Source organism: Hypanus sabinus, chromosome 5 (assembly GCF_030144855.1).
Source record: "Hypanus sabinus isolate sHypSab1 chromosome 5, sHypSab1.hap1, whole genome shotgun sequence".
In the NCBI taxonomy this organism is placed as follows: domain Eukaryota; kingdom Metazoa; phylum Chordata; class Chondrichthyes; order Myliobatiformes; family Dasyatidae; genus Hypanus; species Hypanus sabinus.
Genome location: NC_082710.1, coordinates 48,976,998 through 49,000,360, shown reverse-complemented (window position 1 = coordinate 49,000,360; position 23,363 = coordinate 48,976,998). Strand labels below are relative to the sequence as shown.

The following is a 23,363-nucleotide window of genomic DNA, read 5'->3' as shown; positions in this document are numbered from 1 at the left end:
TGTTTAATGAGAGGTATAGAGCAATTGGACTAGTATTCAAATTGGACACATTCACCCGATTATGATGGACGAGGAATATCCAGGCAGTTTATCCAATGATATCATATCACATACAGTACTAAGCAAATGAACTTTGCACCCTACTGTATTTGTCAATGTAAAGCAGAGAGCGAGCTTGTAAATCTGACAGGAGCAAAGGATGTTGTGAATGACAAGGTGGAGCACCACGGGAGAGGTGTGGGACAGGTCACAGTGAAGGAGAGCCAGGGATGGGGGGTGGGGAAGGGTGGTGCGGGTGCAGACACACACCAGGCAAGGCCAGTTGATTCCATACATTTAGCTTATTGCTCATTACGGAATGTATCTCTGCCCCCTCCCCTCTCGCTTCCCCCTTTTCCAACCATGATTCTTTTCTCTCTGCCCCCTTCCCACTCTCAGTCCACAATAGAGACTCATATCAGAATTAGGTTTATCACATATGTCATGAACTTTGTTCTTTTTTGTAGCCGCAGTACAGTGCAATGCATAAAATTACTACAGCACCGTGCAAACGTCTTGGTCACTCTAACTATATATGTATGTGCCTAAGACTTTTGCACAGTACTGTAAAGAGACAGCAGCACATGAAGACTTCTGGAGTGATGAGAAAAAGCTAGAGGTAGAGTAAGAGAAACCATAAGAGCTGTTTTTCTTTCACAGGTATGACATACTTTCTCCCTGGTGGAAAAACAAAGGCGGCAAAAAGAGTGATATCCAGGACTTTAACCAAGCGGCTCAAGGCAGTGTGAGGAACTGATAGAGGAGGGGTTTGGGGGGGTTTGGTTGGTAAGGATAGGGGTTGGCAGGAGTAGTGTGGGGGTAAGGGGGCAGTAGAAGGTTAAGCAACGCAGAGAAGCTCAAATAATTAGAACTTAGATTATTTGAAGAATAGAACATCTTTTCTGCAGGCAGAGCTGAGAGGCAGAATTCCTGAGCTTCACATTCACAGAGAGGGTTTCGTAAAAGTCTTGCACAGGTCACATGAAGGCTGGTTCACTTTGCAGGAAGTGCCATTAGTTGAAGATGCTATGGAAGACTTACAGAGCAATATTGGAAAAATAATCAGGTTATTGTCAAGTTAATGTCAAAGGCATGCAGAGTTATCATCAAGCAGCTCCCAGGTCGATATGTACCATGGCAATTAACAACTGTTGATGTTTTGAGGCATTATCACTTTTGTTTATTCATTGTGTGCCATGTCATATGACACGGGTGATCATGACCATGATGGTTCTCGGCAAATATTTCCACAGAAGTGGTTTATCATTGTTTTCTTCTGAGCAGTGTCTTTGCAGGATGGCTGACCCCAGCCATTATAAATACTTTGCAGAGATTGTCTACATGGCGTCAGTAGTCGCATAACCAGGACTCGTGATATGCACCCGTTGCCCGTGCAACCATCCACCATCTGCTCCCATGGCTTCACATGACCCTGATCAGGGTTGGTGGGGGGGGGGGGGGGTGTTAAGCAGGTGCTATATCTTGCCCAAGGATGACCTGCATCTATTAGAGGGAAGGAGAGCCTCACACCTCCTTTGGTAGAGACGTACTGTATCTCCACCTGCTACCCAATATCAGTTTACCAGGGTTAAAAAAGACCATTGTCTATTTGACTTGATTTCAGTCTTGAAAATGAACCCACAGCTCGAAGTCACTACCCTAGCTAATACTAATTTGGATAGTGAATAACAGAGCTGGAAAGTGAACGTGTTTTTGCATGATTTGTGTGGAGAAGGTAGCATACCAAAGTTAGTAGAAGTTGTATGGTATCCATTTTTTGAGTTAGCAAAGTGAAAGTATCCTTTTAATCTAATACGGTCAATTAAAGCAATTATATTTGAGTTACGATTTATTTGAATGCAATGCTCACTTCAAAGGTGATGATAATACTGTATTTGTAGAAACGTCTCAGTCCACTTCTCCAGCTTCTTCCTAACATCCAGTGAATATTCCCAAATTTTCTGCATTCTAGCGTAATGGAAATTGTTCAGATTATGGGAGTTTAAGTCAGTCAAATGTTCTGCTGGAAGTTCGAAGACTTCATTGTTCATGTTCCTTGATTTTCATGTCTCCTTCCTTGAGAAGGAGGTGGAGAGGGTTCGATACTCTGGGAGGGCACCACAGTACCACAGTGGTAAACACGGTGCTATTATAGCGCAGGGCATCGGAGTCTGGAGTTCAATTGCAATGTCACCTGTCTGTCCTTCCTGGAGAATGCATGGGGTTTCCCCAGTCATTGTAAACTGTCCCATGATTAAATTGGGGGTTGCAGGGTGGCATACCTCGAAGGGCCAAAAGGCTATTCCACGCTGTATCTCAATAAAGAAATAAAAATACCTAATCCAGTTTTAAACTCCATGCTAATAACAAATTTATGGTGCAACTCATCTCAGCAAATAACAATATGACAATTACTAGTTAATTTATTTCAATGATACTGGTAGGTGCGTCCGAAGAACAACACTGCTGGCCTTCAAAATAATCAGGAAAACTTTATAACCGTATACCTTTACAGATTAGTGTAACACGTTGCAGTGATAGTGATCGGGGTACAATTCCTGCACTGTGAGGAGTTTGTGACTCTGTGGGTTTCCTCTGGGTGCTTTGGTTTCTTCCCACATTCCAGGGACGTACGAGTTCATAAGCTGTGGGCACCCGAAGCATAGCAACACCTATGGGCTGCCCCCAGTACTTCCTCACACCGTGTCGGTTGTTGACACAAGCGATGCATTTCTCTGTGTGTTTCGATGTTTCTGTGTCCATGTGACAAGTAAAGCCAAACTTTTGTTCTTTCTGGGAGAGAAAATGAGGATACAGCTTTATGTCTCTTCCAGGTAACAACACCTCCCAAAGCAGCTCAGCGCTGGGCTGTCAGAGTAGAAGTTTTGATTTTTTGGATCAAATCGGAAATGCAACTTGAACCTACAATCTTCTGACTTAGAGGCAAGGACTGAGCAAAGAAAACTGGAAAGCAGGAAACCACAAACATCAGTTGTGGATAAGTTACTGGAATCTAACTTCAAAGGCAGAATGACTGAGTACTTAAGTAATGTGTAAGCTAATCAATGTCAGCATGAAGTTGTGAAGGTTAATTCATGCCTGTCCAAAAGAGTTGAACTGTCTGAGGTTATCAACATAAAGGGAAAAGGATTTCTATGGCTGATGGTAATATTAATGTACAGAAACTAAAGTTCTTTAGCCCTTGGACTGGGGGGAATCTAATGATGGAAGTTGGTAATTGGTTGAAGGTTAGAAGAGGAGAAATGGATAAGAGGACAAGATAAAACAAAAAGTTTATCAGGATGAAACGGGTGATATATTTCACTTCACCTTCTCTTCTCACCTACCTATCATCTTCCCTTGTTGCTGCTCCCCCACCCCCTTTTTCCCATGGTCCACTCTCCTCTCCTGTCAGATTTCTTCTACTTCAGCCTTTTTCCTTTTCCGCCAGTCACCTTCTGGACTCTCACTTCATGCCTTTTCCCCCACCCACCTCCTCACCTGGCTTCACCTATCACCTATCTCTTGTAATCGTTCCCCATCCCCCGCTTCACCCAGCTTCTTAATTTGGCCCTTTCCCCTTCAGTCCAAAACATCAACTCTTTACTTCTTTCTATAGATGCTGCCTCACCTGCTGAGTTCCTCCAGCATTTTGTCTGTTTTGCTCTGGATTTCCAGCATCTGCAGCCTTTCTTCTGTTCATGATAACTCCAGTGATTTGCACAAAGACCTATTGTTTCCAGCTTAGTAGCCTTTATCACAAAGAGGCTGGATTATAACGTGACCAAAGATAAGAATATTTCTATTTTCAGTCTTGGACTGTATACATGACATGATAGTTTATGTGGAGTATAGATAGCAAGCTTTAAAAGGTCATATATTAAACAGTTCGCAGAAACTCTTTTGGTTCCCATGAGTAGAAAGTTTGAATATTAATCTGATCTAGATGTTTAAAATACTAAAAGTATTTGATACAGAATAGGTGGGAGAACAGCAAAGTGTGACATCAATTATAATTTGAGCTGAGAACAAATTTGAGAAGTGTCTTTTGCCTGAGGTAGAAAAGTGCAGTTCTTTGCCTTAAATAATTGTGGTTGCTGGGAGAAGTAGAATGGAAACTTTCAAAACCAAACCAAAATTGTAGGGTATCAAGGGACACAGAACAGATGTGGGTAAATAATGTTAGGTATTGATAAGTCATGATTTAATGTAACCATGAAGGAAGCTTGGGGTTGGTGAGGGAGGTGGTGATTGTTGAATGACTTACTAAGTGAGTTTCAGCAATTGTTCCGGGAACAATGAAAAGTGATAGTGCACAAAACAAAAATAACTAAGTTGAGTGTATTTTCTGGTGGCTTTTAAATGCCAAAAAAAAAAATTATTAGCATGTGGGTTTCTATCAGTTCAGGCCAGTGCACATAGCCAAACCCTAGGATGTGATCCAATCACTAGTCCCTTGAGGGATAATCCAACAAGCACAAGCACATTGGAGTTAAAGCAGTTGAAGCTGGGAAATAGGGGAGAGAATTGATGCAATGGGAAAGTTAGCGATCAAATGCCATAACCTCTTTTGAGCTCCCTGGACATGTTGTTGTGGGCTCAGAGGAAAGGACAAACCTTTTGGAAAAGTCAAGATGTTGTAGTTGGGTTTGGCAGAAGAGATCCACAGCAATGTGGTATGCTCTTGATCTAAAGAAAAAACGGTTTAATGATGGAAGGAATACAGGTGAGTCTCTCACCCAGCACTCTCACTTTCCCTTTCTATGTCTCTTGCAGCACACACAACATCAAGCTGCCATTCATTGGATTCCTACCATGAGTCAAAGCTACATACATATCTGCCACTCGGCAATCCCTCAGCGATTCTGCCTAACTGGTGGTGGAGTGCAGCAGTCCCTCCCTTTAGCAAATCCTGCACTGCCCGGGTCTCATTGGCACGTGGCAGTCAGATGACTGACCTTCACCCTTGATGAGGACACCAGCATTAAATATACAAATTCTAAACTGATTGTTAAACTTCACATGTCATGGCTGTTACCTGACTTCTCTTCACTATTGGTGCTGGAATTAGTATGTTTATTATTGTCACATGCACTGAGATGGAGATATACTATTCATACTATTCATACAGATCAGATCATTACACTGTGTATTGAGGCAGAACAAGGTAAAATACTAACAACACAGAATCAAGTGTTACAGCTACAGAAGGAACTCAATAAAGTGCAATAACATCACGAGGTAGATTGTGAGGTAAAATGTTCAACATATTTCCTAGGGAATTATCTAATGGTCTTTAACAGTGGAATAGAAGCTGCCCTTGAATCTGGTGATATGTACTTTCAGGTTTTTGTTACCTTCTGGCCAGTGGAAGAGGGGAAAAGAAAGAACATCCAGGGTGAGTGCGGCTTTGATTAGGCTGACTGCTTTATTGAGAGAGTGAGAATCATAGAAGGAGTTCACAGAGGGCAGGCTCGTTTTCATGATGGACTGAGCTGCGTCCTCAACTCTCCACAGTGTCTTGCGGTCACCTGCAGGGCAGTTGCAATGCCAAGCCATTACATATCCATGTTTTCTATGGTGCATTGATAGCACCCATCAGGAGACATGCCAAATTTCATTACCCTCGTGAGCTTTCTTGGCTGTGGCGTCTACATGGTTGGACCGGGTCGGACAATTGGTGATGTTCACTCCTATCAATATGAAGCTCTCAGCCCTCTCAAACTCAACTTTACTATTAAGGGATGTAGGAATAAAAATATATCAGTGGGGTCTGGGCAACTGAACAACATTCAATTACATTGCAAAATAGAATCAGAAACTCAAACTACAGTTCAGTGATGAAAGATGACAACAACCAGCTCCTTGAAGATTAGAAAATATATCAAGAAATAAGACATAAGGTATAAGACAAGGGAGCAGAATTAGGTCATTTAGCCTATAAACTCTGCTCCACCATTCAATGATGGCTGATCTATTTTCCTTCTCAACACCATTCTTCTGCCTTCTCCCTGTAACCTTTGACTCCCTCACTAATTAAAAACCCTTCAACTTCAGCTTTAAGTATATCCAGTGACTTGGTCTCCACAGCCATCTATGACAATGAATTCCACAGATTCACCATCTTCTGGCTAGTTAAATTCCTCTTCATCTCTGGTCTAAATGCCCTCTGGTTCTAGACCCTCCCACCAGTGGAAACATGGCTGAGGAGGCCAAGTCATGGGTGAACTCCATGATTTTCGTGGCTGGATGTGGGAAGAACCCTAAGGTTGTATACTGTGTACATACTTGGATTAAAAAATGTACTTTGAATCTTTGAATCTTTGAACCCCCTCTTCTGCAATCCAGATACAGTCCATGATCTCACTGTTTTTTTGCCTCAGTGCAATAGTCTCTGTGTCTGCCTCCCAAGTAAATACAGATGCAAAGAATCATTTAATATTTCCCCCATCTCTTTTGGCTCAGTTCATGGTTAACCATGCTGATCTTCATGAGAACCAATTTTTGGCCTTTTCTGTCTTTTCTTCTTACTATACCCATAAAAAACTCTGAGATTTTCTTTCACCTTATCTGCCAGAACAAATTTTTGTCTTCTGTTAATCCTCCAAATATCTTTCTTAAGTATTCTCTTGCGGTTCTTATACCCCTCAAGCACCTCATTTGATCCTAACCGGGATACCTGATGAGCACCTCCTTTTTTTCTCTACCAGGGCCTCAACATCCCTCGATAAACAAGTTTCCCTAAACCTGTTAACGTTGCCTTTTATTCTACATGTAGGAAAATGTAGGTTCTCTGTTCTCGATATTTTACTTTTGAAGGCCTCCCACTGACTAAACATCTTTCTTTTTGCCAGAAGACTGCTGATCCAAATCCATGCTGACAGATCCCTTCTGATGCCGTCAGAATTGGCCTTGTTCAAATTTAGAAACTCCCTGAGGATGAGTCCTATCCTTCTCCTCTTGAAACTAATGGAATTTTGGTCACTAGATCCAAAGCGTTCTTCTAGGGATGCTTAAGTGGCCAGGCAGTTCTGATGAAACATCATCAACCTGAATTATTGACTGTTTTTCTCTCTCCACAGGTGCTGCCTAACCTACTGAGCATTTCTAGCATTTTTATTTTATTTTGGATTTCTAGCTTTGCAGTATTTAGTACTTTAGTTGATATTCAGTTACTTTGTACAAGTTCTGTACTCTCCACATCGGTTTACTAATTTTCAAATCCACAAAGTTCTGTAGACATTTGTGGTCCATTAATGACGTTACTGAATCTGCCATGAGAATGGCATGCCTCCCACCCTCTGAAGCCCTACATGAGTTTCTGAACTGCCGAAAGGAGAAATATTTGAATCACTTTGCAAAAGACAAGACAGAGGGCAACTTGACACTTTCCTGTGATTTTGAACCTATTGAGTGTCTTTGAGAGGCATCTAATATTCATCATAATTGATGGGGGTTTTTGGGATTTTTTTACATTGTTAATAACTTGGTGTTTAATAAAAGATGTTTCAAATGGCTCATTTGCTCTTTCATTGTTGATGCCAAATTACAAATCATCTATTGTGAACCATGAGCAATTCTCATCCTCACGATGCAACAGCACCACCAAGTGGCCATTGGAAAAGCTGAAACTGCAGCATTCCTCTGTCAGCAAATGAGCAACGGGTCAACCAGATCTGGTCCTGCTCCACCACTGTAGCTTTGCAGAGTTTGCAAAGTCACACTTATGTTGGGACAGGAGTTTCTCAGCACTTCCAGATCAGTGAAAACAGGAGGAAGAAACAGAAGCAACAAGGATGATTTTCCAATAGACTTCTTATTCTGGGCTAAATGTTTTATGTAAAGACATCCAGCAGTGAGTTATCATCTGCGGTAAAACTAAAAGAGCTTTTTTTTTGATGGTTTTATTCATCTAGTACACAGAAAGGTGTGAAGGAAAATGGGCAAGTGTTAAGGAGGAAGAAGCTAGATTTAGTGAGTTTACTTAGTTCAAGTTACTCAAGCATACACATGTACAGCTAAATGAAATATCGTTCCTCTGGAGCCAAAGTGCAATGCACAGAACATAGAATCACACACTGCATGTACAGTATGGTTACAATCCAGCACATATAGTCGCACAGTACTATTCACACACTTCTCTGAAGATTAACAGGCTGACATAGAATGCAAGTTGCATGTTTATGTAAGACAGTATGATGTCACTGAAACTATTATAATAAAACAAACAGACGTATAAATATACGTGAAATATCAATGAAAGATGAGAAGTGACCAGTGCAGAATGAGAATGTGTCTGTGAGGGCAGTTGCACTGTGGGGACAAGGTGTGCATGTATAATAGGACATTAAGAAGTCTAACAGCCCGAGGACTGGGGGAGGGAGCTGCTGCCCAGCCTGACAGTTCTGGCTCTTATGCTGCAGTACCTTCTGCCTAACAGCAGATGGTCAAGGAGATTGTGGGAAGGATGGAAGGGGTCCCATAGTCGATGTAGCCGGTGAAGACACTAATAAAGACCCATGTACGTAAGGATATGGTACAAGTGGCTGACAATAAGGGAAAGGACAGCTTGCAGAGAGATTGATGTTGCAAAATGCTTGATGGACATGGAAGGACGGGAGGACATAAAGCCAATGAGATTAAGTGTATTGTTCAGCAAGAATCAGTAAAGATTAGGATGTGTACAGCTAAATTCAGCTAAATATGTAGACTGTGGCAGGTGGCCCGCTGAGTTTTGGTTTAATTGCTTTTAAGCATGTGAATTAATTGCTGTATTGTTGATGGGAATAGCTGGAAATAGGGATTCTTTGTGTAAGAACCTCAACTCCTGATAGAATTTGTGCAGGTTTTCTTAATGGTATTTTCTTAATCCAGTCCAAGGTTTGGCTTTAGGGAATGGACAAGGAGTGGACAATGGATCTTCAGCAGTCTTTAGGGAATGGACAATGGATCTACTAATTGGGACGGTAAGGGCAAATGATAATCATTCCAGTCTTTACCAATATTTGTAGAAACCAATACCCATTCTGAAAACAAATGTTGTCCAAGTTGTATGATACCACAGATTTATTGGTATTGGATGGGAGTGGAGTAAAGAGATGATGGAGAGCAATAAATGGGTTTTGGCTGTATACACTGTATGTGAAATCTCTGCCAAGGGTAATATATTTAATTGTACTTATTGACCAGTATTTTAAAAGCATGTGAGTGCTGTATACTCTCATACAATATTCCTCTTTTTCTTCATAATTAATGGCACATGGTTTATTTTAAAGAAATTTTTGTTTCCAAGATAAATGTTCCTTTGACCTTGCAAGAATGATATTTATTAGATAGAATTAGATTTGTTTTATTCAGTGGTAAAATTGGTGTATCAAGGAGGTAGTCATTCACTGGGGTCTGCTGACTAACATGGATTGTTTTTTAACCTAGAATGGTGCAGTGTGAGACTGAAGTGAATCCAGAAATGTAACTTTCAAATCTGGTAGACAATATCTGTTGGTAGATGAGTGATGGGCCAGAGCAGGAGTTCTCAACCTGGGGTCAATGGACCCCTCGGTTAATGGTAGGGGTCCACGGCATAATAAAGGTCAGGAACCCCAGAGCTGGAGGTTCTGTTGGTTTGATCTGGCATTGTTCCCATTGCCAGATTTTTCAAGGACCACAGTACCTAGTTTCAAAGTGACAGAAAAAATACACAGAAATTTTGAGGAGAATAAAATTTATTTAGGGGGATTGTTTATGATCTGGAACTCGCTGTCTGTAGAACAGAGGAAGCAGTACATCAGGGTTTTCAAAAGGGAATCAGATAGGTCAAATGTAGGGTAATCCCTCAGGCAAAGAGAAGGGGAATAGAATACAGCGCACTGCTGAACAGGGAACAGGGCTAGACACAACAGGCTAAATAGCTTCCTGTGCCAGAATCACAGATATCTAAAGCACAGAAATGGACCCTTTAGTGTCTCTTTGTTCATGCCAATCAAGATACCTATCTACTCTAACCTCCTTTGCCAAAATTAAGATCATATCCCTCGGTGTCACTCCTGTCCAAGTACCTGTCCAAACAACTTTAAACATTGTAATTGAATCTGCCTCCACCACCTCCTTTGGCAGCTCATTCCAGATATCCGCCAGCTTCTGTGTGAAAAACCTATCCTTCAGATCTTCTTTAAGTTTCTTCCTTCTCACCTTAAACCTGTACCTCCTATTTCTAGACTCTCCTGCCTTGAGAAAAAAAGATTCTGACTATCTATTCTATTGAATATCCCTCATAATTTTATAAAGTTTTTCATCCCTTCCTGGAGGGAATAAATCAGATCATTCAGTGTCTTCAAATGATTATAACCATCCATTCTAGGCAATATTCTGTTGAATCTCTTCTGCACTCTCTCTATTGATTCCACACACAGCAGAATGATTCTGTTGTTTCATCCTATGAGATGCAATGAGAGAAACTAGAGAAAAAGGAATGTTCAGGCAGATAGAAGTGGAAACCACATTAGAATACTGAACAGGCACTCAAGAGCAAAGGAGAGAGCAGCAGTTTATCTACCTGAAAATAATTTCCATCTTAATGATAATAAAATCATTGAGCTTTCCATGCTATTGGTGCTGAGATTGGATGAGATAAGGAAGAAGGAGCTTTGGAGACTACATTGAGTTGCAATCATGGTTTATACTGACTAGTCATAACCGGCATTGTATTGCCAAAACTATTGCTAACAATATCTCTTCAGTTTCACTCTTCTTGGGCTTAAGGAACATAATAGGGTGAGTAACAAGAGGTTCTGGATGTCACTGTGATTTGAAAAGAGTATCAGCTTCAAGATTTTATGATGCAACACTAAAAAAATATGCAGTAAGTGGAGATGAAGTGAAATGTGTGCTACTCGTTGGGAGATAGCTGAAAGTCAACATTTGTTGTCAAACCCAATATTTGATGAAGGTTTAACATAAGCTGCCTGCTTTTTATGTTGTGCTTCAGTTTATGAAGTCTGGTTTCCTATTTGCATTGGCAACAACTCTCTTGACAGTTTCTTTGATCTTCAAAGATTTATGGACATATATATCTAGCTACCTCAGTTTCAACTCATCTTTTGGAACTGAGCTGAATAATTGATACTGTTTACCCTTATTGCTTTCACCCATGTATTATATTATATCATTCTTCATTGTTTCAAATTCTGACCATTGTGCCAGCCTACATTATACCCTTCTGCAGGCTTTACTGTGCTCCACACCATTCTCAATATTTCTAATACTGCTTCTTACGGTATTTTTGAACTTACACCTTGTAATCCATCTGTAGGACTGGGCCAAACTGAGCTGGATTCACCACTAGTGTCTCCTGCCTACCCACTCACATTTATTTAGTATAATATTAGGGATGCCTGATAGGACCAGATTTGTCACTGGATATATTTAACAAGCAGCAGAAGAATACCAGTGATTGCCTTCAGAATCACCAGGAATATTCAACCCAATTCAGCCCAGGAGTATATAGCACAAACTGGAATGATTGTTATGCCAAACATTATGAACGCCCTGTCTATCATATTTTGTTGGTGTTGAGCATCTAATCTGACCACTAACAGCATTAAAAGAGATGTTCCCAAACTTCATTTGTTGTGTAGATACTACAAGATTTATAGCATACTGCAGTACTCCTGTCAGCATCTATTTCAGCCCCTTAATGTCAATAATTGTAACAATTGCTCCTGTCCAAAACCTTTCTCTCCCGAATAGCAAGTGCCAGTGGCTTTACAACTCCACCATTATGCAAGTTTCCCCACACATCCCTGACCGAGACATGTTTTGAATACCACTATTGGGGACTTCTACTCTAAAGAATTTTGACAGTGGGAGGTAAGAACCATATGCTGTGCTCTCCCCCGTTGGCCATGTCTGACTCAACCCATTTAGATACCACGTTTATGAACACTTGGAGTTGTGATATAAACACTACCATTTGGCAGCTGGAACCAGCTTCTTCTGTGTATCTTATCTAAACCTGCCGTGGCATAATCTGGACTACTGGTTCATTGAGAGCCATCATCACTTGGGACCTGCTCTCTTCTCACTACAAGCACCAGGGAGACAAGAGCCCCAAGACCCATGCCCAATGTTTCCAGAACAACTTCGTCTCATCTGCAATCAGATTTCTGAACAGTCCATCAACCTATAAACACTAACTCACTATTACAATTTAGCAATATTTATTTATTTATTATTGTAAATTGTGTCCTGCGCTATACTGCTCCTGCAAAACAAAAAATTGCACAGCAGTGAAAATAAACCGGATGTTCAGATTCTGGTGTTAAAGCGTGGACAACAGTAAGAAGACCGAACAAAACCTGTCACGCGTTCTGTACTGATTTTAGTCCTTGTAACAATGAAAGTCATTGCCAACAGAAGCAAAAATGAATTGGTTCACTCTGATTGAATTATCCATGCTTCCATCAAATGATCTGACATAAAGCAAGTTAATTTGCAGACATCACATGTAATAAGGATTTTCAGCTACAGTTTGGAGTAGTATAATCTTTTGAAATGTTTCAAAGGCAAGGTGAGTCATGGAACCCATCTCAAGCGGTTTATGTGTCAGGATAGCAGGTTCTAACAAGAAATGAAAATAAATTGAATTCTGCTTAATCCCCAGATACTGAGATCACAGGAATCTGATTCCACCAGGCTGTAAATATAATATATTGCAACTATTTTCACTCAAGATGTCAATTTCTATCATCACATTGTCTCCTTCAAAGGTGCCAGCCAGTGAGGCTTATGCTGAACTGTGGAAAAGCTGTTAATCTGTCATCTGTCGACTGGTTCTGAGGCTGTGTCAGAATAAGGCTTTTCCAGGTAGAGAAGCAGATGGCAACAGAGATAGTTAGACTTCTCCTTTTCACGCAGTTGCACCTTCATATACAGTACAAACTAAAACACAGAAAACTTCTATTCAGAAATCCTGAATCTAAAACAGCATCAATGCCAATCATGGACTTTAACCTAAATTTTACTACTGTATTCTCTATTCCAACAAAATCTTGCCATTTGGAGTCTTCACCATACCTATGAGATGTAGCCTGTTTTTCAGCCTCTCTGAGGACCGGAACCCCAGAGAACACTTACATGCATTGAAAAGCTAGAAGAATTGACATAGCCACAGTTTCATCTTTATTATATACTTTTAGTACTAATTAGAAGCATGTTTCCATATTTTGGAAAGAGAAACATATAATCAATAGGCAAACTCTGGGAACTTCCCTTTTAATTAAGTTTCAATGCTTGATGAACAGTGCTGGTCTGGTTTTACAAAAAAGGAGCCAATCGTTCCATTCCATTTCCTAGAGAAATGCTCATTAAGTTATACCTGGATATCAATATTCAACTAATGTATCTAGAGATACCTTACAAAGTAAAAACTATATGGATCACAATAAGACCACATCTAGACCACCACCTTTTGTGGAACAGCAGGTAAAAAGATAGAAGTATTCAGTCTTGTGTTTGCGAAGAACAATCTTCAATGTAGAACAAGAATAGATGAAACTTAAAATTATAGATAAGATATTAATAATGAACTCCAGAGCACTTCTTGCACAACATGAAGCAGAAAGCTGGGATCTATTACTGTACCACTGAAGCTGTTGATAATTTTGATCAATCATTTTTTGTTTATTTTGCTTATTTATTCAGTTTTCTGAATCAAGACAACATTCACTTTCCTTCTTCCTTTTCACATCTTGAGAATTTGTTGCTAGGCTATTTTTAAGTATCAACCATGTGGCATTTTAGATAAGCAGGGTATCTTAGATAAGCAGGGTATCCTAGATAAGCAGGGTATCCTATGTATTTTCAATCTTCACAACTCAGTATGATAATGTAAGTGGAAAAGCCTGTTGTGGTAATAAAAATATAAAACCATTTATTTTATAATAAAAGGTTGTAATATAATTCAATTAGTATTTTATAATGCAAAATATGGAACGCTTCACGAATTTGCGTGTCATCCTTGCGCAGGGGCCATGCTAATCTTCTCTGTATCGTTCCAATTTTAGTATATGTGCTGCCGAAGCGAGCACAATCATAACCTGTGACCAAAGGCTATATAAAGTACGAGAAACTGCACCATTTTATATTTGTAGTGATTTATAATTTCTTATGCCCTTTATTGCTTAAATTTGTACGTAACAAAAATATATCTCATCTAATGCTACTAATGCTTTTGAATCTTAATCTTTCAGAAGTAATTTAAAGACAAACAATAGGGATGAGCAGTATGCAAATGAGGAGCTCCTTGGTTGACCAATAGTAATCCAAATCCTCAAAGTAATATTAGAAAATTGTAAGTCATGGAGCAGGCACAACCAGTCCCCGAAAAATGCATGTCCCATATTTTTACTGTAGAAAAATGCAACATTTTCATGAGGACTCAATGTGAGAATAATTTAAAATTTTAAAGGAGCTGCGATTAGTCAAAGGAGGTATCAATCCCAAATCAAGACAATTAATTTCCTGAGTCAACCTCTGCCTTGTGAACATTTGAAGTACTTTTGTGTGGCAGATAATCTCACAATGACAGGAATTTTCCCAATGTTTTGTCTTTTCAAAGAATGACAGTTCTCCGTGTGAAATAAGTTGGCAATCAAACAGTGACCATATCAAAGGTGCCGGTGGTTCAGTCACAAAGATTGAACTACGCATGCGTGCACATAGTCACCATCTTTAATGCTGGCAATTGTCATCCATGCAGCAAGATGGCGACGGGACAACAGTGGGTGTTGGTAGAAATGGTCCAGGCTTTTTATGAGGTAAGACAGAACTAATCACAGGAAACAACTTCATTTCAGAAAACAGCGCCTAATTACCTAAAGACACGTTGCAGATAACAAGTAACTCTGGTCTCACTGGGAAGTGACCAGCTGTTGAATGTTGTGCCGAGGGCAGGTGCCACACTAATGAGATCCTCCACTGAAAGTTAGAAGTGGGATTGACAGAACGCAGAACCATCCAATTCAACCGCAGATTTTTTTCGCAGACTTTACCGTGAACAGCGCGATTGTAAATTCTGCAGGCCAATTGGGAAAGAACGAGGGCGGTTCTTGTACCAGTCTGTGATGTCGCAATCCAATAGTTAATAACCCAGAATGTTTATGTGGGTGGGCGTAGAAACCGGGGGCCTTGTGTGGAAATGCGGAAAAAAGTGAACTCCATACGTGCCCTTTCATGATTAAGTTTTGATTGCTTGAGCGTTTTGGAAGTATGATTCCAGGCGTATACACTAAGATTTGAGTGTATAACAAAGATGAAGCAGAAAGTAGGATGGCAGAACCACTTGAGCTCAAAAGAGAACTTTGGTCTTTGGGTGAGATTGGCTCGATGTGACCCAAACGAGATGCATTTTATTTGGAGATTAAATGTGTGGATTATGCTCTGGAGACATGACACAAATTTTCAGAGAAGGGGGGCAAAATTCACTTAGTGAAACCTTCATCCTGCATAAAACAAGCAGTGTGAAGATTCTGGGTATGCAAACGCCAATTATTGCAATGTGCTCTCTGCTCTGCTCTCAAACGCATCTCTCTTATTTCCCGCACATCTGCCCTCACCCCATCCACCCGCCATCCCTCTTGGGATAGGGTTCCCCTTGTCCTTACCTGCCACCCCACCAGCCTCCAGGTCCAACGTATAATTCTCCGTAACTTCCACCACCTCTAACGGGGTCCCACTACTGAGCACATTTTCCCTCCCCCTCTTCCTGCTCCCTTGTCCACTCGTTCCCCCCCCCCCCTCCATCCCTTCCCACCGATCTCCCTCCTGGCACTTATCCTTGTAAACGGAACAAGTGCTACACCTGCGCTTACACTTCCTCCCTCACCACCATTCAGGGCCCCAGACAGTTGAGGCGACACTTCACCTGTGAGTCGGCTGGTGTGGTATACTGCATCCGGTGCTCCCGGTGTGGTCTTTCATATATTGGTGAGACCCGACACAGACTGGGAGACCGTTTTGCTGAACACCTATGCTCGGTCGGCCAGAGAAAGCAGGATCTCCCAGTGGCCACGTCCCATTCCCATTCTGATATGTCTATCCATGGCCTCCTCTATTGTCAAAATTAATCCAAAATCAGGTTGGAGGAACAACACCTTATATACTGGCTGGGTAGCCTCCAACCTGATGGCATGAACATTGACTTCTCTAACTTACGTTAATGCCCCTCCTCCCCTTCTTACCCCATCCCTGACATATTTAATTGTTTGTTTTTTTCTCTCTCTCTGCGCATCACTGCTTGTCCTCCATCTCCCTCTGGTGTTCCCCCCCTCCTTTCTTTCTCCCGAGGCCTCCCATCCCATGATCCTTTCCCTTCTCCAGTCATTTTGCATTTCCCCCTCTCCCCACTACTTCCAAATCTCTTACTATCTTTCCTTTCGGTTAGTCCTGACAAAGGGTCTCAGCCCGAAATGTCGACAGCGCTTCTCACTACAGATGCTGCCTGGCCTGCTGTGTTCCACCAGCATTTTGTGTGTGTTGTTGTTTGAATTTCCAGCATCTGCAGATTTCCTCGTGATTGCTATGTGCTGGTTTCTTTTAATTTCACAGTTCACACTTATTCATAAAAAATCATACAAATACAAAAACAGTGCTGGGACGATACTAACAGTATTTGAGCAGCCTCTACACTAGATTTATCCCGCAAAGTTGACGTAGCATAATGGTCTTTGCAATTTCCCACAATGCCTTTGTGATGACTCCAGTGCATCCCTCAGCATGCTGTCTTGTAGCATGGAATGTGCCAGTAGCCAGCATTCCCCTGTGGCATCTCTTGTACTGGAAGACCAACAAATTTAGGCTGACCAAAGAGCGTTTTTCACCCAGTTGATGACCTTCCAGTGGCACCTGATGGCTGTCAATGTATGAACCATGATAAGGCACGTTGCATCTTTCTCTAGATCTTTGTAAATATACAGTCCACAAAGAACTGGGCAACCATCTGTCCCTCTTCATAGCTGTAACAAGGGCAACATGTGTCAGGAGTGAGATTCCATCTTACAGGAAGGATCTGACTCTATCATCCAGTGAGGCCTGGGTGCTTGTTGACAGGATCTGGCATTGAGGTATTCTGCCAGGTGATTTGGACATTGTACTCAGGGAATGACTGCACAGTATTCATCATGTATCTGCAGGATATTTTATGCTGATAACTGCCTCGTGGTTTGTGGTCGAAGGAGTTTTTATGTATAAAAATTGTCCTTGAAAGAAGGACAGTGTGGCACTTCCAATAGACTGGGACATTGCACGACAATTGGACTAGACCTATCCTTTGCAACATCAGGAGTAAAATTCAAAGTCATTTAATTATCTAAGTATGTATACGTTATACAACCTTGAGATTTCTCTCCTTACAGACTGCCACAAAACGAAGAAATCCAAAAGAGCCCATTAAAAGACAGACACACACCCAATGTAAAGAGAGTGAAAAAAATCGCGCAAGCAATAAAATTAAGCAAGTAGCATTTAGAACGAAAGTGAGTCATTTGTGAGCCTGGAGTGGGCCACAGTCTCCGTTCAGTGTTCAGTGGAGTAAACATTGTGGAGCCTGGAGTGGGCCACAGTCTCCGTTCAGTGTACAGTGGAGTAAAAGTTGTGGAGCCTGGAGTGGGCCACAGTCTCCGTTCAGTGTACAGTGGAGTAAACGTTGCGGAGCCTGGAGTGGGTCACAGTCTCCGTTCAGTGTACAGTGGGGTAAACGTTGTGGAGCCTGGAGCGGGCCACGGTCTCCGTTCAGTGTACAGCGGAGTAAACGTTGTGGAGCCTGGAGTGGGTCACAGTCTCCGTTCAGTATACAGTGGGGTAAACGTTGTGGAGCCTGGAGTGGGCCACAGTCTCCGTTCAGTGTACAGCGGAGTAAACGTTGTGGAGCCTGGAGCGGGCCACAGTCTCCGTTCAGTGTACAGTGGGGTAAACGTTGTGGAGCCTGGAGTGGGCCACAGTCTCCGTTCAGTGTACAGTGGAGTAAACGTTGTGGAGCCTGGAGCGGGCCACAGTCTCCGTTCAGTGTACAGCGGAGTAAACTGAGCAGAGCCTGGAGCGGGCCACGGTCTCCGTTCAGTGTACAGCGGAGTAAACTGAGCAGAGCCTGGAGCTGGCCACAGTCTGCTGTGACTCTGCTGTGGTCAAAACCATCCACAGAAGACGATTCCAAAGACTCAAATCATCTGGATAAAGAAGTTACTCTCCATCTCAATCTTCCATGGCTGGCCCTGTTATACTTCGACAATGCCAAAAGGGGAAACATAATCATAGCATCTACCCTGTTAGCCCTCTTCAGGATCTTATACTGCCTTCTGCTAAACTCCAGGGAAAACTTTCTAAAGCAGTTAATCTTGAATCTTGAATTTTGTGTGGATTACAACGATGGACTGAGGTACTGATGCCTTTTTGATAAAGAACATTAAATATATACTGATCAATATGGTGTTTAGTAACCATTGTTATAGCAGAACATGTTGTCCTAGCAATGAGTAACAACACATCCAATTAATATTTCCAGTATCTGCAGATTTTCCTGTGTTTGCAATTCATATATGTTTTATTTTGTCTGTAGGCTCCAGCATACCATCTGATTCTAGAAGGAATTCTTATTTTGTGGATAGTGAGACTGCTTTTCTCCAAAACCTACAAACTTCAGGAACGTTCTGACCTTACAGAAAAGGTAATCAAGCATAATTCTTAAAACAGAATTTATTTTCTAGGCAACACATTGCCTTACAGTTGTTCTGCATTGTTGTTTTCCCTAACAGGAAAAAGAAGAGCTTATTGAGGAATGGCAGCCAGATCCACTTGTCCCACCAATATCAAAAGACCACCCTGCTCTTAACAATAATATTGTCACAGGGTAGGTAAGATAATGAATGCCTGAAAATCCTCTGTCCTCTAAATTTTGTTTCTAACTCCTAATTGACATGGATTAGTGGTAACTACATTTTTCAAAAGATGTATTCAAACATTTTATGTTATAAAACAACTGTCCTTAACAGTTTACTTCCTAAGAGGTGTTATGTCATGTTCTGAGCCAAAAGAACTGGGAAAATCCCAGAATAAACCTTGTCTATACTATGTTCATTGATCCTTGGAGACTCATTTTAAAAGCAGCATCATCCCCCGGGCTCTGGAATCCTCTAGCTCAATTAACATGCTTACCTAGTGACCTAGAATGACCTCTGACTTTTTGCTGTATTTCCAGTAAAGAATGAGGCAGAGCACAAATCCTTGTACTTTCAGAGTAGGGCTGAGACTTAATTATTACCTTCAGGAAATGGAAAAGGAAGAAATTTGCAACACTAAAACAAGAAAATCCATCATCAGTATATCATATTCACAGTTCATGAGTTGATGGAATCAGTATATTTGATTGTAGTGCAAGAGTTTTGCTCTTATTTTACTGGGTTGATACTGCTGATCATAAATTGCTTGCTCTTTAGTTTAACATTTTATTTTAAAACTCTTTTTAACCATACATGCAATTAAAGGGTTATACTTTTTTTTGTCTAGAGCTTTGTACAACTTCAGTGACATTTGCTGATTTTATCTTTTATTACTTTCAGCCCTCCAACTCACAACATAGTGGTTAATGGTAAAAAATGTATAAACTTTGCATCCTTCAATTTTCTTGGATTGCTAGACAATGAAAAAGTCAAGGTGAGTTTTTTTTTTGCTGCATTTGTCTAGCAATATGTTTCTGTATTATGTATGGTCTTAAATAGATTGGAAGTGGTAATTGACAAGTAACTGTAAAAAGGACTCCATTGTAGTGGAACTGGTGGATTGGATATTTCTCTTTGGGGGTATGTCATTTTTGGAATGAACAAAGACTCAAAAATAGTAGGTGTGGTGTATATACTGTATTTCCAATTAGAGTTTCTTGGCAATACTGCTCTTTAGCTTATATATTGAATCATAGAATTTACTTCTGTTCAAATTAAAACTTGATTCAGTACTTTTAAAAGTACACCTTTGTTCGTGTATAGAATACGGCTTTAGCTTCATTGAAGAAATATGGTGTTGGTACATGTGGACCACGAGGATTTTATGGAACCTTTGGTAAGTTAAAACTTTTTCAAACTAGTTGCCTTTGTTGGATTCTGATGTATTCAATCGAAAGTTCCTTCAAAAGTCAGGAAAGTGGCACAAAACGTTGTTTCATGATTGATTTATTAAATGTCAACAGAGCAAAGAAAGCTGAAAATGCTCAGAGACAGAAGCAAAAGCTAATAGCAGAGCAAAGATTAAAAGACAGCACCCGCATGGAGCAGCTTTTTTTTGTGTATACTACATAGATAAATATTCCATTCAAATTTGCAGATTGGAGTCAGCCAGTCAGAAAGCTCCTATTCAAATAATGCAATACCAAGAAAAGCTTCCGGAATCATACCAATGTAGTTACTGAGGGACATACTGAACAACTACATACTGTATACCTACTGACCACTAGGAAACATACTAAGCAGTTATTTATATTAAAGATGTGTCTATTTTAACGCAAGGAATGTTGTGAACTAAGTGGATGAGCTAAAACCGTGGATTAGTACTTGGGGCTAAGATGTGGTGGCCATTACAGAGAATTGGATGGCTCAGGGACAGGAATGGTTACTTCAAGTGCCAGGTTTTAGATGTTTCAGAAAGCACAAGGAGGGAAGCGAAAGAGGTGGGGGGCGTAACACTGTCAATCAGATAGTGTCACGGCTGCAGAAAAGGTGAACGTCATGGAGGGATTGTCCACGGAGCCTCTGTGAGTGGAGGTTAGGAACAGGAAGGGGTCAATTACTGGGTGTTTTTTATAGGCCGCCCAATAGTAACAGGGATATCAAAGCAGATAGGAAAACAGATCCTGGTAAGTTGTAATAATAAATAGAGTTGTCGTGATGGGAGATTTTGATTTCCCAATTATTGATTGTCATCTCCCTAGAGCAAGGGGTTGAGATGGGGTGGAGTTTGTTAGGTGTGTTCAGGAAGGTTTCTTTACACAATATGCAGAGGTGTTTACAAGAGGAGAGACTGTACTTGATTTGGTATTGGGAAATGAACCTGATCAGATGTCAGATGTCTCAGTAGGAGAGTATTTTGGAGATAGTGATCATAATTCTATCTCTTTTACAATAGTATTGGAGGGAGACAGGAACAGACAAGTTAGAAAAGTGTTTAATTGGAGTAAGGGGAATTATGAGGCAATCAGGCAGGAAATTGGAGGCTTAAATTGGAACAGGTGTTCTCAGGGAAAAGTATGGAAGAAATGTGGCAAATGTTCAGGGGATATTTGTGTGGAGATCTGCATAGATACAATGAGACAGGGAAGTTATGGTAGGGTACAGGAACCGTGGTGTACAAAGGCTGTAATAATTCTAGTCGAAGAAAAGCTTACAAAAGGTTCAGAGGGCTAGGTAATGTTAGAGATCTAGAAGATTATAAGGCTAACAGGAAGGAGCTTAAATAGGAAATTAGGAGAGCCAGAAGGGGCCATGAGAAGGCCTTGGCGGGCAGGATTAAGGAAAGCCCCAAGGCATTCTACAGTATGTGAAGAGAAAGGGGATAAGACATGAAAGAATAGGACCTATCAAGTGTGACGGTGGGAAAGTGTGTATGGAACCGGAGGAAATAGCAGAGGTAATTAATGAATACTTCATTATTCACTATGGTAAAGGATCTTGGTGACTATAATGATGACTTGCAGCAGATTGAAAAGCTTGAGCATGTAGCTATTAAGAAAGAGGATGTGCTGGAGCTTTTGGAAAGCATGAAGTTGGATAAGTTGCTGGGACCAGGCTACTGTGGAAGGCGAGGAAGGAGATTGCTGAGCCTCTGGTGATGATTTTTGAATCATCAGTGGAGACAGGAGAGGTTCCAGAGGATTGGAGGGTTGTGGATGTTGCTCCTTTATTCAAGAAAGGGAGTAGAGATAGTCCAGGAAATTATAGACCAGTGAGTCTTACCTTAGTGGTTGATAAGTTGATGGAGAAAATCCTGAGAGTCAAGATCTAGGAACATTTGGAGAGGTATAATATGATTAGGAATAGTCAGTATGGCTTTGTAAAGGGCAGGTCATGCCTTATGAGCCTGATTGAATTTTTTGAGGATATGGCTAGACACATTGATGAAGGTGGAGACGTAGACGTAGTGTATATGAATTCCAGCAAGGCATTTGATAAGGTACCCCATGCAGGGCTTATTGAGAAAGTAAGGAGGCATGGGATCCAAGGGGACATTGCTTTGCGTATCCAGAACTGGCTTGCCCACAGAAGGCAAAGAGTGGTTGTAGACAGGTCATATTCTTCATGGAGGTCGGTGACCAGTGGTGTGCCTCAGGGATCTGTTCTGGGACCCTTACTCTTTGTGATTTTTATAAATGACTTGAATAAGGAAATGGAGGGATGGGTTAGTAAGTTTGCTGATGACATAAAGGTTGGAGGTGTTGTGGATAGTGTGGAGGGCTGTCAGAGGTTACAGCGGGACATTGATAGGGTGCAAAACTGGGTTGAGAACTGGCAGATGGAGTTCAACCCAGATAAGTGTGAGGTGGTTCATCTTGGTAGGCCAAATATGATGGCAGAATATATTATTAATGGTAAGACTCTTGGCAGTGTGGAGGATCAGAGGGAACTTGGGGTCTGAGTCCATAAGACGCTGAAAGCATCTGCGCAGGTTGACTGTGGTTAAGAAGGCGTATGGTGTATTGGCCTTCATCAATCGTGGAAGTGAACTTAGGAGCCGAGAGGTAATGTTGCAGCTATATAGGACCCTGGTCAGACCCCACTTGGGGAACTGTGCTCAGTTCTGGTCACCTCGCTACAGGAAGGATGTGTAAACTATAGAAAGGGTGCAGAGGAGATTTACAAGGATGTTGCCTGGATTGGGGAGCATGCCTTATGAAAACAGGTTGAGTGAACTCAGCCTTTTCTCCTTGGAGCGACGGAGGATGAGAGGTGACCTGATAGAGGTGTATAAGATGATGAGAGGCATTGATCATGTGGATAGTCAGAGGCTTTTCCCCAGGGCTGAAATGGTTGCCACAGGAGGACACAGGTTTAAGGTGCTAGGGAGTAGGTACATAGGAGATGTCAGGATAAGTTGTTTTGTGTTTTTTTTACACAGAGTGGTGAGTGCGTGGAATGGGCTGCTGGCAATGGTGGTGAAGGCAGATATGATAGGGTCTTTTAAGAGACTTTTGGATAGGTACATGGAGCCTAGAAGAATAGAGGGCTATGGGTAAGCCTAGTAATTTTAAGGTAGGGCTGTATTGTGCTGTAGGTTTTCTATGTTTCTATGTT

The 23,363-nt window shown here is 41.2% G+C and overlaps 1 protein-coding gene and 1 non-coding gene across 2 annotated transcripts in view; one reads left to right on the top strand and one right to left on the bottom strand.

The window, feature by feature from the left end:
- Positions 1 to 14,016: 14,016 nt before the first annotated feature.
- LOC132394906 (U6 spliceosomal RNA) lies at positions 14,017 to 14,123 on the bottom strand. The gene has a single exon (XR_009512448.1). It is a non-coding gene; the product is annotated as a U6 spliceosomal RNA (small nuclear RNA).
- A 635-nt stretch (positions 14,124 to 14,758) lies between these two features.
- sptlc1 (serine palmitoyltransferase, long chain base subunit 1) overlaps positions 14,759 to 23,363 on the top strand; it is a 36,565-nt gene continuing 27,960 nt past the window's right edge. Inside the window, exons 1-5 of the mRNA XM_059969930.1 lie at positions 14,759 to 14,852; positions 18,647 to 18,754; positions 18,843 to 18,937; positions 19,647 to 19,740; positions 20,070 to 20,142. Coding sequence (XP_059825913.1) covers positions 14,799 to 14,852; positions 18,647 to 18,754; positions 18,843 to 18,937; positions 19,647 to 19,740; positions 20,070 to 20,142 — 424 coding nt within the window. The 5' untranslated portion in view covers positions 14,759 to 14,798. The remainder of the gene's footprint in view (positions 14,853 to 18,646; positions 18,755 to 18,842; positions 18,938 to 19,646; positions 19,741 to 20,069; positions 20,143 to 23,363) is intronic.